Genomic DNA, 17,394 nt, shown 5'->3' with positions numbered 1-17,394 from the left:
TCTTTTAACTGTTGCATCTTTCGCCACCCTTTCCACCTAAATTTCTGTATTCCTTTCGGACATCTCAAGTCATGATGTTCTTCTCCTTTAGGCTTTCAATGAGTGTCTGCCAATCTCAGCCTAAGTGAAAGGCCTTCTGTTCATCTGTATTTTACAGCATAGTGGCAAATCAATCATCTAGAAAATAGTTTGCTGGTGAACACTTCTGTCAAAGCATTCTGGGAAATCATTTACTTTTTTTATGAGTAAGTAAGGCCTGAAGGCATGCAGATGGGGAAATATACACTGTTTACTGCAAATAATTTGAGAAAGACACTTCTACCAGATTGTGCATCTTCTCCAAGTTGATAGGAAGGACTCTGGCACTCTAAATTATTTATTTAGATGAGTAGAAATGCCGAAAAGGGCACCTAACCATATGTTTTAGACGCTTCTGGCATCACTAGGAATGCATCACAAATAATACCCTAAAAGTACAGCAGTATAATATGATATAAAACACCTCAAGAAAGAAACACAACCTATAATCTTAATTACTCTAAATACTCTGGCAATTATTCACCCTTGCAATTCATCCCATTTTTAAAATGCCTGGGGGGAGGAAATGAGCCTTGCAGTTTCTCCTTATGTGGAACGTGTGAGCACGAACGCACTGAATTATCTAACTAGACTCCAATACAGGCATCAGTTCAAATTCTGGAAAGTACTTAAAAGTTTCAAAACGGAACTGCGCGCGCATGGTTCACATGAAAGCCTTGTTACTTGACTATTAGTACTAGAAAGGCTGCGTAGAAGTGGGGAGTGAAACTCCTACCAGGCACTCGGAGGAAAACTGAGACATTTGCAAGGCTTCTGGAGAAGGCAACTTCTATTGCAATTTGCTAAAAGGCCTGGTTGTAAGATGTTATTTACTTACAGCTTGCATAGTGGGGTCCTGTCCATGACTTGAACTCCCTAGGGTTGTGGAAACTTGTCACTAACAATGAAGTGATAGAATTTGTGCATTAAAATTCAAGAATAGTGTTTTGCAATCTTACCAAGAAGATTTTCTTTGGTTGCAGAGCATGTTGATCTCTTTCCTCAGTACTAGCATCGTTTTATAATGAAATCCATACATCTGGCTCTGGTAAAGTTAATCTCTCAGAAAACACAGTATTCTCAGCTATCCTTAAAAAAGGAGGCTATTAGTTGCAATGTTTTGGTCCCTCGTTCCTGTATTTCATTCTTTTAAAGTTCCATGTCCATTTAAAAAAAGAAAAAAAGCCTAACAGGAAGATATTCGATTCTTCTGTTGCTTCGTTTGCTAAATTCCGCGTCTTACATAATGTTGTGAAGGACAAACAATGAAATCCTTGGCTGCTCTCCATTAATCTGCTTCTCTCCTGCAATGTTGTATCTACATAACAAACAAGAATTTTTTTCCATTGCCATGCTTAATTACAGGTTTTCTCTATGCAAAGCCTCCAGATATTGGGCAGTTCTGTGAAATGCTCTGGGATTATACAATCTGAGCCGAAGATGAATAAAGTCTCTTTACATTTCTTGAAATCTGCATAAGCAAGCGTATCTCTTTCTCGCAGTTTAGCAGGTTTCAGTTGACGTTGACATTTCACTACACACTGAAATATTGCAAGGCAGCAGTATCAAAATAGGATTATGGACCCTTATCTGAAGAGAGGCAGTTTCTTACCCGTGACTGTTGGCGACTTCGGCAATATGCATTCACGTTAAAATTGTCCACATCAATTATCAGGTTCTGCTGGCAAAGCTCACAGGTCTTCACAGCCTCCAGATCAGCCCCTGGAATAAGGCAAAAAATTAAGTCTTTAACCTTAAACTACATCAGGCCTGTGATTAAATTGGATTGGGGAAATGTTTTATTTTAAAGCTGTCTTCTACAGATTGCTATCTTTTTATTGGAATTCTCCTGAATCATTTGAAACCACAGCATTTTTTGTACTAAACCCATGTTTAGTATAAAACTAGTAATTAGTATAGCAGGGATAATTGGAATAGTCTTCTGTTAAATTCTGCGTGGTATATGACTGCAATGGATTTTTGTTGTTTGCTTTTAAATGACAAAATCTGTAGCTTTTATGGAATAAAACTGCAGGGATCATGAGCCACACTGATGTAAAATGCAATAATGGACTCCATACATAAACTTCTGTCTAAGGCCTTGTCAGTACCAACAAAGCCAAGGAATTGCCTGGAATTGTTTACTTGCGTCTTCCCCTTGTTATTTTTAAGACAACAATGAATTTCATTTGAGTGCCTTAAAATGAATGGATACACCCACACCCTAAAAACTGATTCTCTTTTCCCCTTTTCTTCTAAAGGAAGCCTTGGAACAGAAACTTCTAAAGAGGAAAAAGGCCTGTTTTCCATGCGCAGCAATGGCCCGTTTAAACAAACAAAGAAATCCTCCCCACACACTTCACTAACCGGAAGCAAAAGTTCTGCATGTTAAGATTGGTATCTCATCAAAATATGCTTCTTGGGACAAGGTTCCCCTTAGTTCTTTCGTTGCTAGACATACCACCACCTCTTTTCTCGTTCTGGCTCCCCAGCTACCTAAGGAACTCTCTCCGAACAGGATCGCATCCCCGTACGCTGTCAACTAGCACTGAGGGGAAACTGGAATTATTCTGTGATGAGGACAGGATTTGGGGAAGGTTTGGGAAATGTGACTCACTTCCCTAAGCTGGGGGCAAGCCAGGAATTTTAATGAACAAGGCCTGGCAGGGAACCAAGTACACAGGATTTCACTGATGTATCATCTGCCTTTTAAGACTGAAGAGACAAAGCTGGCATAAACTATTATCTCCCCACGTAGAGGATTGGCATTTTACACAATCTACACGAGTTAGGGTGTGTGTATATATCATATACCTACTTGCATCCTCTCTGGAGGTTAATTCTCTGCTTATTATCTGATGGTGGGTTTTTTAAATTTGTATTTTTAAGTGCTCACTTCAAGGAGTAAGTTGAAAATTATACAACTCGTGCAGGAACTTCAGAAGCCATACTATACCTGAGTGCTTAACAAACACCGTAGGATGCATCTTTAAAAAAATAAAAACCCCTCAACCTAACTTGTGTTGTGACTACAACATCTTTATCTTGATAAAGATAGGGTCTATCTCGTGAAAATGCACTTATAATCTAAATTTACATTGATATAACATCACTGATAATCTTCATTCAGAATGGAACTAGAAATGGCACAGCAAGAACAGTGCTTAGGGGAAAAAAGCATGCTGACATAAGTGAGGGTGAAATCAAAGAATAATCAACAGGACTGTTCTCTAGCTGGGAGTCGCCTTCCTGAATGCTAAAATTCGTCCTGCTCATATTCCTTCTCCCCTCCCCATCTGAATTCTTCCAACACTTCACACGTTTCATCTCATGTTTTTTGTCATTCAAACATTTCTCTTACCTATTATTCTTACATGTGCAGTTTATGATCCCTGCAAAATTTGCTGTTCGCCTGATACCACTAATTGCTGTAGATTGGCTCATTAAATCTTTTGGCACTTAATATCAAAGATCTTGTTTTAGTCTAAACGAAGCACTAGAAAATGATGGTTTTGGTGATCCGCTCACTACATACCAGTAGCCTCATCAAAGACATTAATGTCTACTGTTATTTCACTGGGAACGCTTGTGCTACAGAAGAACACTACCACGCTGAGCAAGCCATGAGTTAAATGTATCCTTTGAGTAAATTTAAAGACTTCATTTTGTTCAGCCATTAGTATAGAGGAATTAGTTGAGAGGTAAATTTGGCAGAAGCATCTCAACAGAATGTTTTATATCTTGTGGGTCTCTCTCTCTCACCTGACTTTATTTTAGCTTTGAGACGGGTTTTTTTGACATTCCTGATGAACAAACTGCAGGCTTCCCACACAGCCACATGGCCCTAGCAGTGGATTTGCAGGAGAACCTCCAGCAATCTGACAGATACGACACTGATCTCCTTCCTCTTCGGAGTCTTCTGCCAGGAGACTATTAGGACATAACAGAAGAAATCAAACACTGCTCTCAGCAAAGTCTGCAGTTGAGCAATGGACAGTACCTTTGCACTAATGTTCCAGGATTTGGAGAGATTTTAGTAAGGACCTTTATCACACGATGGTGACCTGGAAGTATAATATCCAACAGTTTAGAGTTAATATGTACCTTAAAGCTGGTAAATGTTCAAAGGAAAAACCTTACAGTCTCTAAATCCCCTTTAGGCTTTTGTGCAATCCAAATCCGAGGATGCGTTGCTGAGAATTATACAGCCACTGCTCTTTGAGGAGAATGAGTGCGTTTGAATAATGCCTACAAAGTATGAGAGGCGGTACCTGCTGCAAACTCTCCCCTCCCAGCTGTGTGGGCATTGCATGAATTTTGAATGTTTGTCCTGAGTGCCTGTCTTTCTAGAAACTTTTCTAGATTCAGGGGAAGTTCATTTCTTGGTGAAGAGTTATATTTTAACCAAAGAAGAAAAAAAAAAAAGTTATGTTACAAAACATTTTAATGGCTTTGCATTTATGACATGTGAAGTATTTACTGATTATGATCTAGTGCTTTTTCCATGAAATCTGATGAGCAGATTGGGTTCCTATTTAATAAATAGAATACTAAACCACAAAAATGTTGAGCCTTGGACTGGACTCTAAATTAACTAGTACTGTAAAAGTAAAAATATGAAAATGAAAAATCAATTTGTGACTTTATCACTTCACACATTCATACCTTAACCACATGGAATTACATCTCCATCCTTAACTTTGCCTACTAATACCCCTAGGTGCTACATGTATAGCACCTCGGAACACCAGACTCTTCAAGTTAATGTCACCAGCAGAATGTTGTAGGGGCGGGGGGTTGTGGGGCTTTCTCCCTTTTTCCATCCCCTTCTAGCCATGGTTTGGTTTGCCTAAATGGTTTGTGTTGAGAAAGAAGGAAGAGGTTTTTGTCTGAAAGCTGGAATAACAGGAGGCCTGTTTGCCTGTAAAGCTTTCAGTTTCTTTCTAGTCTGCCCTTTGGCTTTCTTTTCTCCCATTTTCTGGCATTTCTCGGCCAGAACAGGTACCATTACTAACTCCAACTAATGTCATCAGGAGACTGAGGAAACTCAAGAGAAGGGAGGCTTCCTGTTGGCATAGCAGGAAAACTAAATACTTACAACCTTTCAGAGCAAAATTGGAAAAACCTCTTGATGTCCCTTCCATCTAAATTGTTAACCCCCCCACAACGTAGCACGCCTAGTTCTGAATTTACTTAACTTTTGAAGAGAAATGTTTCATTCTGAAACTTCTGTCTAGCTGTCTGCCGTGTCCTCCCCTGGGATAGCTGACAAACTTTGAAATACAGACAGTTGGTTTATTTGGAGTGAAGCTGGGACCAGAAATGTTTTTCCCGATAGCTCTCTGAATCTAATTGCTTAAGCAGTTTCTTGAGACAGAGTGAGCAGCTTGTTGATTACAATGAGCAGCAGGGAAACCTATTGCTCCTTCATTCTGCCTTTATTTGAAAGTCTCTGCAGTCAAAGAAATTACTGTATTTAGACCATAGACAGAAAATAGGACAAGCAAACAATTAAAAATAGCTTTGACGAACAAAGCTGTGTCTCTTAACTAGAACTTCTGATTATGGCTGGAATACATAAAGAAGCTGAGCTTAAAGGACTCGATGCTGGTTAGATGGGATCTATCCCAAAGGGAAGCCTTATAAAGGAATGAAAGGGCAAGTTCTGTGACTGTGCTATTAGCCATGTACACCAGTGCCCAAAGAGACCGTTTGTGGGTTGTGGTGGACTCTGTGACATTGAGGAGTCTATTTTTTGCCTCCAACTCTGTAACGATAAGACCCACAAATCGCCCTCGTGTCTCTGCCCAAGAAAGCTTGGTTAAAGCCTCGGTGGTGTTTATTAGCATTTAGGAATAAAGCAACTGAGTGTGTGACTTGTAGAAGTATCACGATGCAAACACCATCTCCTTTTTGAGTGGTTTTCAGTGTCTCTAGAACCAGCCGAAAGTCGCATGTGACTGATAAGGATGGAGATATAGATGGAAGAACTATGAACTTATTTTCGTGTGTTTCCAACTGTACAGAAAACTTGGAAGTAGAAAAATGTAGCCCTTTCTTTACAAAACAAGTCAAATATCAAACCAACCTATGATAAAAATAGAACTTTGAAATCTACACAGCTTGTCACTTAGCCGTAGCACAGTTTCTTGCAATTCAGCTACTATGTGTTTATGTATAATTCTAGAGTTTGCACAAATATTGAATATATTCCTCACCTTTCATGTTGTTTAAATTCCTCTTGATCTGCCCATGGTCTCTTCACTTCCTCTGTGCTTGCTGAATGGGAGAGTGTTTTGTTGCTTATTGTATTACTTTGGCTTTGTAAATAAGGCACTGCCAGAAGAGTCAATGGCAACTGATCATGCAAAACACAAGCAATATGAAGATCAGGAGTGAATCTTGCCTGAAACAAAGATGGGCTGGAAGACTCTAGAGATGAAGACCTAGGTGAACCGTGTAAGCTCTCCCCAGTGTATGAGGTACCACTGGGAGATGCAACGTTCCAACTGCCATTGATGCCGCTCTCCTGTAAGCTGCCGTCTTCAAGTGTATTGAGAAGAGGCAGTGAAGAATCAAAACTTTCTGAAGTAGAAGAAGGGTCCCTGTAGCATATACAGGACAAGGGTGTATGCATACTGAGTGCTGAACTATCAGCCAAATCCAGTGTTTGTGGAGAATGTGTTGCTGAGCTCCAATTTGCTGAGGACTTGGAGGTACGCGCAGACTGAGCCGAGGGTCCCGGGCTGTTAGGTGCAGTAGTGGTCTGGGAACTGCTGACAGAACTGATGTAACCGTGGCACCTCTGATTGCTTTCATGAGAACGCCGTTCTTTGCAATAAATATGGGCTCTATCCCCATCTCGGTAATTAACATTATTAAGCATCTTTCGAATAGATGAATTGCTTGGCCTATCTTCAAATTCAGAAAGATCTGCATCTTCTAGACAATTCCCATCTGGAGGGTATAATTTGTCACTGTCCTTAGATTCTCTCCGCTGTAGTTCTACAGCGGTGACCATCACTCTGTGCTCTCTTAAAGGCCAATGGGAAGACTTACCACCTCTTGATGATGCATTTTTGTCATTTCCACCTTCTTCCAATCTATGTCACTCACCTTGTGCTAAATATATTTCACTAAACTTGTTCCCGTGTCCCAGAATCCTAGGAAATTTGCTAATGCTCAGGGAAAGACTTTTCTTTAACTGATTGGCGTCTTCAGTATCTTCCATTTCTTTAAAAGAATCTTCCATGGTTAGATACTGAATAGAACAAAAGCTTTTCCCTCTGGACCTAAAAAGGAGTCTTCTATGGTGAAGAAGGGATGAAGCACTCAATTTGTTTGCTATGGAGGAACTGATAGTTCCCTGGGAGGTCAATGTGGGTGGCTGAGTTAGAGATGGTGGAGGTTGTCTCTGTGCTGGAATAGTCCCTATTTTGTCTTTTGTCTCAAGGCCTCTGTGATCTAGACTGAGGTTAGAGGACTGTGTTATGCTCCTCCTTTGAGATCGCCTCCTCTTCTCAAATACAGTTTCACTTGATTTTCTTGCACAATGTTGTTGAACTCCAAGATCTGGATTCCAAATGAAAAAAATGAAAAAAAACCCCAAAACATCTGTCAAAATACCATTTTACTTTTGTATTCAGTGTTTACCAGACATTTGGAGTGGCTTAAGAATATTATCCTGGTATTGATATTATAGCACAGTCAGTTATTGATAATTCTAATCCTAGTATGTTTCTTGTTAACAATATGAATTTATTCATGAACTTCTCTAGGACGCAGACAGAAAATCAATACTGCTTGTCTGGTAGGACATGTGTAGGAACATGTGAAGAACGCTAATAGATACTACTAAATGATGCAGTGGCACCTAGAAGGCCAATTAATATTTCCCTCCTCCCTGGAATGCGTTCTGACCCACCTGCTCCGTGCTTTGTTGAACAGGTAGTTGCAGAAGAAACCACCTCTGTGTAAGCAACCGGAATTGCATTGCCAGCTTGTCTGTATGTAATGTAAGCGATGGGATTTTCGATTTTAAGAATTTTATCTCCCTTGCTTATTATACAGTAATGTAAACTTTCAGTAAGCACTTTGATCTGCCCCAGTTTGAATGCGAAGCTGAGCTCATTTTTTTAATATGTACTCTGGGGGAGGTCTGCTGCTTGTTCTAATCCTCAAGGGCACCCTGCAACAGAACTCGCTGTATGTTAACATTTATACACAAAACCATATGTTATGGTAACCAAAAAAAAAAAAAAAAAGCTTTAGAGAGTCTAATTATTATTTTACAAAAAATGTCACATAAAACATTAGGAAATGTGATAAATCCCATGAGATGACTGCAAATCCTGTCGTCTTGTTTAGCGCAAAAATACAAGTTGTCTGGGTGGAACCAGTCTGCTCATGCTTCATGATAGATCGCTGCCTTCTCAACAGGCGAGAGGCAGCCTACCTTCCTGTGTCGTCTTGTGGAATTGCCTCATGCAGCACAATCTCTCAACCACAGGGAAGAATATAACTTACAGGTAGAGAAAATAATCTCTCTGACAGACTGATTCAGTTGTGGGTTAGATCACCCAGATCAAGCCCGCACTACTACTCGGGTAGCTGATACTACTGTACTTGCTAGCGTGGAATTGCAGCCGATGGGATTCTCCCAGCCGTGCTTTATCCCTTGGCTGCTAAGTGTGTGTGTTTGCCTTTTATCCCAAGGAGATATTTGGACTACTGTTCTGCTTGGGCCATCTGCTCATTCACACAGCGTATTTTTAAATTGCTTGGGGCTGCTTTATCATGTTTCTTCTTGCTACATGGGTGCACTTGAATGTACTTATTTCCAGTTGTAATGCAGTTTTAAAACCACGTGTGCTCTATCTGTGATTGCTGCCCCACATTTTACTGTGGCTATGTCCTTTTCTCTGCTGCGTCAAGTAAACTGCTTTTACTGTGAGAAACCGTGCAGAAACTTAATAGCAACTTAAGAATTCAGTAGTACATGGTGCAGAAGGCAACACTTCCTGCTAGATTTAGTTTTTCTTGTATTTCCTTTGGTCTACTCTCCACTAAAATATGGTCTAGATGATAAATATTTCACCCCCATCTCCAAGGCATCATAAAAAACCATAATGTAAGAGTAAACTGGGGCCACAGCAATCTCATTGGTCTTGAGAAGTCAGAGTATTTCTTTCTCTCCTTCAAAACAAGATGTTTACTCTCTAGATAGCAATTTGAGAGTTCCTGAAGTCGATGAAAGCGGTAATTTGAAGGTGATGACATCGAAGAAAGAAAAATGGCTGTGTTATTTCTCACAGTTGCCTCATTGCCCATGGCCCCGGCAGAAACAGAGCGCTCTCAGCCTCAAACAAGTTCTGAAGAGGAAATATAACTGGTACTCAGGACCCTTATATGGAAGATAAGATGGCTGGATTCAGTTTTGTGCTCTGCTAAAACTTGTCCTATATCCATCACTTATTATGCCTTAGCTTCTCGCTCAAGTGTAAATAAACAAACCCAGGGGTGCTGTAAAGATAAAGTCATTGCAGTGGCGGAGGATAGGCAGAAACAAATTGTGAGGGGCAGATAAGGATGTAAAATAATCAGGCGAGCATGCCTGCATGCATGTTAAGGATGTCAGAGAGAAATAAAAGATTCAGATAAAATATATTAGCAATGTGATGGGCGAGTAGGAGAATATATCCTCAGTCTAATGCAGTGTGAAAAGAACAGACAGAAAGGCCACAGGGACAGGCCTTTAAGATAAGCTTTCCTTTGAACTACTTGTTGCTGAAAAATTAAAGGAAAGTTTGAGTGTTTTCCCTACAGACAAACAGCAAGTTGCACACATAAAAGTATGAGCCTATAGTAATATTTAATTTTGCTTTATTTCTATGCTGCTCTCTGCTTTTTTTTGACCCCGGCCCTGGCTGGAAGGGCAGGGAAAGACAACGGGTCCTACCCTGCAAATGACTGTCTGACTAAGTGAAGGCAGCCCTTTACTCAGGAGACTCCACGTTGATGTAAGCGAAGCTCTGAATGGAAATAAGATTTTGTCCTTACACGGTTACAAGATCAGGGCACTAGTTAATTTTGACTATACATTTTCCCCAAATACCTGAGGCCTATTTTCTGTTCTAAATTAAGTCAAAGACATGAAATAACACTGATGTAAGTGGGATTACGTCAGACCTACATGAAGGCTCACTTAAAAGGGTTTAACCTTAATTCTAAAATACTTATTTTTGCTGAATGGTGTTGGTTTTGAGTTAGTGGAATGCAAATATGCTGTAACTCAGAATTAGGAAAGGGCCTATTCCATTTCCTCCCTAAAACTTAAAAAAACCCCACCTGAATCTTGAATATTCAACGGCATTCTTGATTGTGTGGAGAGCCTCAGTTTAATTATACACGTCAAGAACAATATCAAAATAGTTTTGTGTTTCTGTAAGCTGTTTCTACGATGATATGAACCGGCAAAGGTGGTCGTTCCTGCAAAGCTGTTTCTCTGTCTATATGGGCCTGGGTTTTTGTCTCCAGAGATGTAGCCGTGTTCCCACAGTCTCCCTCAAGGAGAGAGAAACCATCCATCTGCTATGATATTTAGTGAATAATCTTCATTCTATAAATATTGGAAGCTTTGTGCTTAAAAATGGAATATCACTTTAAAAAGCAACTTGCTGGCATACATGCTGACTGACTTCACCGAAACAATAAACTGATTAGCTAATCCTGGCAAACTTCGTATTGTTTTCTGAGAATTTACTCATAGACATTGTTAGGCTGGAACTTGTTTAACGGCTGCTATATAAATTACGCAGGATTTACTTGTTGCTTTGATAACATTAACTATGATAAGTAAGTTTCCTATTTTTTTTTTTTTGCATTTAAACACAAATAATTCATTTTAAATTACCCTTCTTATCTTAACCAATTGCAAAGTTCCATGAAATATGGACTTGATCCTGTTCTCATTAAAAGCCTCGTGAACGTGACTGCAAAACAGCCTGCACCCCGCAGGAACAGGGTGATCGGAAGATGTGTTTTATCTCTGGCCCTTGATCCCATGTTTCACAATTAATCGCAAGGCATGTCTGCGTATTCTGCGATTCCTTATTCCAAGAGTAATTTTGGGTGTCCTGAGTAATACCACTAAGCCGTTTCACTTCATTCAATACAACAAATCTTATAGTTACAGCTGTAATTCCAATTTATATTTTCCGTTATGTGGCAGTTTAAAAAACACCTAAAAAATGCAAGCATGAACTCTATTTTGAAACTTTTTTGTTATTAAACTAATTTTTTTATGTGAAGAAAATAAAGCAAAGTAATAGAAGGATGATTAAATTACAAAGCATCCATCCAGTTTGCTATTTGTAATATTAGGACGACTGACTTGATTTCATGCACCCAGTACTCACCTGAGGTGACTTTATTTGGGTCAAGTACAATTTTCTCGACTTTTTTTAAGCTTATGTTGCATTTCAACTTCTGCTTGACTGATACATTTTCTATAATAGGAAGTTTAAGGCCTGGTCTGTTCCCAGAAGATTTGATGACAGATCCGTGTTCGAATTCAGAACTCTCATTTGTGAAGGTCTAGAAAAGAAAAAGGAAGTCTGAGGAGGGGAAAAAATTGCAATACAAATAAAGCAGTATAAGAACAAATCTTTTACATAGCAGGAAGGAAACCCATGCGCTGTCCATAAATAGAAAACCCCTTTCTCCTCCTCTTCTCTGATCTCTCCCCCAAGTTGTATAACAGGTACTGAAATCCGACTTTTCCACATAATATACTATGTTCTTCAATTTTTTGTTTGCATTTTATTCAGGTTCTTTTTTGGAGTGTGGGACTCTTCACTGCACAAATCAGGGCCTTCTGTTAGAAACCTTTAATCTCTTTTGCAGATGACTTGCCAGAGTGATATCACTATTACAAGAATAAAACTGAAAGCTGTGATTCTGTAATGTAAGAAAGTACCAACAGGACATAAACAGATATACAAGGGAATGTTTCCAGTTAAGTTTATTAGATCTGTTAACTTGCAAGTCTAATTTGGACTTGCGACCTTTTGCATGTTAATATCATCAGGGGAACTACAATGTGAGCCATTCAAAGCAAGTCATGGTGGTTCAATTATGAAACACTTCATACGTTCCTGTTCCACAAAACAATTCTGCCCTCTGTATTCTAGAGGACAGGCCTGACCTTTGTCATTGTGATGTTAGCATTTTTCATTTAGATGTATCCGTTTGTCAATAACGCCCAGAAATTAATTCTGGTCTTTCAAAAATTCCTTGTAAAGAGATAAAACATGTGAACTTTTTATGTTACTGGATGCTCAAATACAAATATTGAGTGATGAAGACTGAAAATAATATTCAAATTAACACATCTCAACAATGCTTACGCATCTTGGGGTAAGAATATAACAAGCTCTTGGAGATAATACAGCTTCATTCTTGGAGCAGCTACACTTGAACCATTAAGTTTAGACTAATGTGCAAGGAAAAGTGGAGTAGCTAATGGACCAGTCTTTCAACTTCTGAATTTAAAAAGCTATGTTAATCCAAAGTGGAAAAAAAAAAAAGAAACTAATATAACAAACTTTCATGCACATCCAACATTTTATACCAGTCACAGACAAACGTGTTTACATAATTTGGCTTAATATCTTTGGATACACAGAAAAAGCTGAAAGAGGAGGCATGTCGCATGTTGAGACAAGGGCTTATCGGTGGAGTCATGTAAATACTTAGCAGATTATGAGATTGTGTCTGATTGCATTTACCTGCTTCATCAGCGTAGCACTTATTTGGATTGTTCTAAAATGCAGTAATCTAAAGCAAAATCCTTTTTTTCAGAAGCTTGTATAAGGGTAGTAACCTAACATTCTCCCATATAAGCATGTTAATCTGATTTATATTAACCAAATGCTACAAGGAACTTCTAAAGCCCTTTTTCTCTTGCAGAGTCAGAAAGTTCATGTATGGCACTGGTGAAAGTTTAGATCTACGTTCATTCCCTGAATAATCATGGGTTTTAAAAAATATATTTTTTTTTATATATATATTTATTTCCTACTACATATATCTGTATGGGAGAGGAATGTAAAAATGACTCAAATACAGAGACTATGCTGATAGTCTTAATTTTAATGGCAGTAAAGTGTTCCTTTCCCATCTTCTTTCGGAGATTTTTAGTACAGTGAGCGGGAACAGAATGTGCAAGAGGAGGATTCGGGTTTTGTTTATATGTACATAGAAAGATTGAGCCAAAGAGCTGGAGCATGTACCAACGTATCCATTACTCACAATCTGGCAAATTCTGTATCAATGTAATCTGCCTTGTACATGGTATAAAGAGAAGATTGATGAACCTTCTTTAGAAAGAAGGAAGGACAACTTCTGTGGAAGAAGATAAATGCCTAATGATCTAGCTAAAAGGCTCTAGTCTATTAGCTGAGACTAATAACCAGAGAGAAACATCTTCCTGTTGGGCCACCGTCAAAATGGTGATAAATATGAAAGCATCTCAGAATGATAATTAATATTATTGTTAATTCTTCCTGAAGTACTGTCTCCTAAGATCTCTCTGATCTGATTCTGCCAAGTCCTTTCCTGATTAAAATTGTTTTCTCTAGTAACTTGCGTATTTTAATGAAGATTATGTCATTAGGCTGTATCACAATTGTACGTTCAACATGTTGCGTTATTTGGTAGTAGTACAGCAACATTTCAATCAGAAGTAGAAAATATCTTGTCACCCAGATTAGTGAACTGTTCCTGGCATGTTTAAAAAAAAGAAAATGTTGATATGACACATCTTGTAAACCTCATATAAGAAATTTAAAGCAAAAAATACTGCAATGAAAAGGATTAGCACATCATTAATTGTTATGAAATTAGAGCCAAGGAGGTAAATTTTTATATGCTTTTTTAATTTCACAGATTTTCCATCTTTATCATTGATAGTTGGTAGGTAAGGCCAGTTTTCTTAAAAATATTCAGAGAAATATCTATTTTTCACTTCATTCTTGGAACATGATTTCTCCCCCCCAAGAAGGAAAGGGTATTATTTTATTCACTAGTTGTCATTTGCTGGCAGGTAGGAGGAGATAACCATCTAGTCTTACTTGCCACAGATCATCTACAGAGCTCATGGCACGGAGGCAGAAAGTGGAAGGGACTTGTTGAAAGATAAAATTCTGTAGAAGCAGTAGAACCTAAATACAAAGCAACCTTTCTGAAGTGAATAGTATTTCTGCCATTGAGCTCACAAAGTCATTGCTTTCTAACTCTGTTTTTTGATTATTTGTGCTGGGAGTGTTGGTTTGTTTGTTTGGAGAGCATTTTGTTTGGTTTTATGTGCAGTTTTTGTGGTCTAAATATTATAATTTAGAAAGATAGTCATATCTTATTTAAATATTCTGCAGGATGGAGTGTTTACCACAATGTTAACAACTTGTTCAACGATTAACTGCCTATCATAAAAACTTTGCACATTTTCTTCACATTTTATTTTTGTAACTTCAGCTTTCAACCACAGATCTTGCTCTCTGACAAAGAAAATAGCTAAGAACAGATAGCTTCTCTCTTTATGTAGGTTCTCCACAAACTGGAATGCTAACCATAGGATTAAGTCTGGTTTTAAATGTGTTGGTACCAAAGTAGGTCTTTTGTACACGCTACCATAGCTTCAATCTTCTATTTAAACCTCTCGGAAAAGTCTAGATGTTCGCTGTTGCTTGCCACTGTGGGGGTAGAGGTCTCCTTCAGAGTGTTTGATGCTATTTCAAAGCTTTGGACAATACAGCCCTAAGTGTGAACGGTCAGTGAAGTGCAGTGTAATTTATTGTGGTGAATGGTAGAAATGAGGAGCAGAGGAGGGATGAAAAATTCCGAAAAGCCACATGTGCTCAGTTGCTAGCTTGGGGTATAAGCTTTAGCCAATAAAGACAAATAATTGTGTTCTGTATCCTCAGATTAGAAAATAAGAACCACATTATTCAGCTTTAAAATGATTTAGATTCTTTTCTCAGGGGCATTGTAATTTCCTTTCTTTTTACCCAGATACTTTTAATGTTTGTTTAAGCTGAGACCATAAAGTGTGCATAATCTTCTAACCTCACAGTCCATTTTAACATACTTAGTTCCACTGTTTTAATTCCATTTGGCTTTCAATTTGGGATAAAAATTATAAACACTGTATTTCAGAATGTAGAAGTGAGACACCAAGATCAATCTTTGTGTTAGGGGGAGATTTATTTTAGTTTCATCCCTGTTGGCAACAAATAGAGCAGAACAAAAACTAGAGGGAGCTGTTGTTCACAAATAATCTCCATTATTGTTTATTCTGAAATAAATTAGAAAACTCTTTTCACAGGGGGAAGAAAAAAAAATTACCGTCCAAAATATGGAGGGGAAGATAGATAATTAAGGCAGAAATATGGGGTACCTGGTCTAACAGAAGCACATTTATTACCTATATCAGGGAGAAAGAGGGAAGCAAACACAAGGTCAAGTGAAAGATTGAATTCACTTGTCCTCTGGTTTAGAGGTATAGAAGAATACATTTTCATTCAGTTATCAACCCATCAAACAGTCTCATTTCACTTTTGAAACAGCAGAACAAATGCGTAGACAAGTACTATACGTTGGAAATTAAAAATACTGAAGCTTTGTTTGATAAATGAATGATAAACTGGTAGATAGCTCCATTCATTGTGAGGCTACTGAATTAGCTCAATAACTAGAAGAAAGCCTATTTAATAAACAGAAATGTTTCTTCTGGAAATAAGTATTAAACAATGCAAACAACCTGAATGTTCACCAAATAGTTTCAAAGCCAGATAAACAGAAATATCTGGAGGGTAAACTCTGTTTCATGAAAAGCTGCAAGATGTAAAGGAATGATCGTGTAGTATAATACATGAAATATGTACAAGCCAAATATATTTATTGGCACAAAAGTCCTAGGGCACGTTGAAATAAAACATCCACATATTTTAGGGGTTATCTGGTAAGATTCTTGTGAAACTCGGCAGTCCTCAGGTCACTGTGGACCACTGTCTTTCATTCTGTTCTAATCGTAAAACAACAGTGAACTTGTGCAGTTCACCACCCTTTCCTGTGAAACACTGAGCAAACATGATGTTGTATGTTGATACAGTCTTCCGGGAGAAAAAAGGCTTGAACTAGCAGATACTCAACCGAGGGGAGTTTGTTGCTTCTTTCTCTAGAACCAAGTTCAGTTACACTAGAATGCTTCCTTAGAGATCTTAATCTAACTCCACCAAAAATAGCATATGCAAATATTTCCGTACTTTTCATTTGAGAATCTAGCTTCATGAATGCAAAACAGGCTTTACAGAGATTTGTGATCTCATTATGGACTTATATTTTATTAAAAATTGTAAAATTACTATCTTTGAGTAGTCATGCATTATATATCAATAATCTATTGATTTTTCAGTGAGTACACACAACAACAAAATTGCTATGTATCCCTTCTTTGTCTGCGATGTGCACAGGGCTGAAAAAATATTTCCAGTCAAGCTATTTGAATTGATGATTGGTATTTAGCACGGAATTTGCATTGTGAATTAAGTTTTCCTCAATATGCTCTTGGTGCGAGGCAGGCAGCCTGAGTCTGCCCTGCACCGACATGAATACCAGCACCACCACTTCACCTGGGAACCACCCAAATGAATTTAAACACAACTAATGGACTGACTAGCGGCAAGAAAAATCTTCTAGGTAAATAGTTGTCTCGGGTTCACTTTTGTGATTGATTGATTGATTGATTCTCACTCAAAGACACTCAAAAAAACCCAAAAAAAACCAAACCCAAACCCAGAAAAACCCCACCACAAAAAAAGACCCCACCCTAAGAAAGCGTGTCTTATCAAGTGCGACTTACAGGAGTTAGTTGGAGGACAGAGAGGGCATCTGCAGTAGCTTTTTGTTCAGGTTTGGGCCTTTTGGTTTTGAAACAACTCTGTAGTCTCCCCTTAACTGTGGAGCAGTCTGGGAGAGCACATACTAAAATGCCTTTCAGATGAAATTTAACTGGAAAGCAGGCTCCAGCTGGTCATTAGCATTCATTCACATGATCGGCTGAGCAATAGGCAGAAGTAAAACCTCTTAAAATGCATATAATGTGGATGCCAAGTCCTTGACACCAACTCTTACTCTGTAAATCCAGTCGGGCTGCATTACTGCCTGGTGAAGATGTAATCCAGAGTTGCCCAGAGACTGGTCTAAAATGGTATGGTGAACTTCCAGGAAAGTAGGGCCAGTCACAAAGCCTTTTCTGAC

General features: G+C 38.5%; 2 protein-coding genes across 2 annotated transcripts in view; one reads left to right on the top strand and one right to left on the bottom strand.

Moving 5' to 3' along the window:
• Window positions 1–17,394, top strand: part of TANC2 (tetratricopeptide repeat, ankyrin repeat and coiled-coil containing 2) — a 331,215-nt gene that overhangs the window by 6,843 nt on the left and 306,978 nt on the right. The gene's annotated exons all lie outside the window — the stretch shown is intronic.
• Window positions 1–17,394, bottom strand: part of MARCHF10 (membrane associated ring-CH-type finger 10) — a 39,333-nt gene that overhangs the window by 10,273 nt on the left and 11,666 nt on the right. The window contains exons 5-7 of the mRNA XM_063354872.1: window positions 16,997–17,145; window positions 11,496–11,673; window positions 1,691–1,800 (exon numbers count right to left, since the gene is read on the bottom strand). Coding sequence (XP_063210942.1) covers window positions 1,691–1,800; window positions 11,496–11,673; window positions 16,997–17,145 — 437 coding nt within the window. The remainder of the gene's footprint in view (window positions 1–1,690; window positions 1,801–11,495; window positions 11,674–16,996; window positions 17,146–17,394) is intronic.

The sequence above is a fragment of the Chroicocephalus ridibundus genome, chromosome 17, assembly GCF_963924245.1.
Source record: "Chroicocephalus ridibundus chromosome 17, bChrRid1.1, whole genome shotgun sequence".
In the NCBI taxonomy this organism is placed as follows: domain Eukaryota; kingdom Metazoa; phylum Chordata; class Aves; order Charadriiformes; family Laridae; genus Chroicocephalus; species Chroicocephalus ridibundus.
The sequence above is the reverse complement of the archived record's forward strand: the minus strand, read 5'-3'. Positions and strand labels throughout refer to the sequence as shown.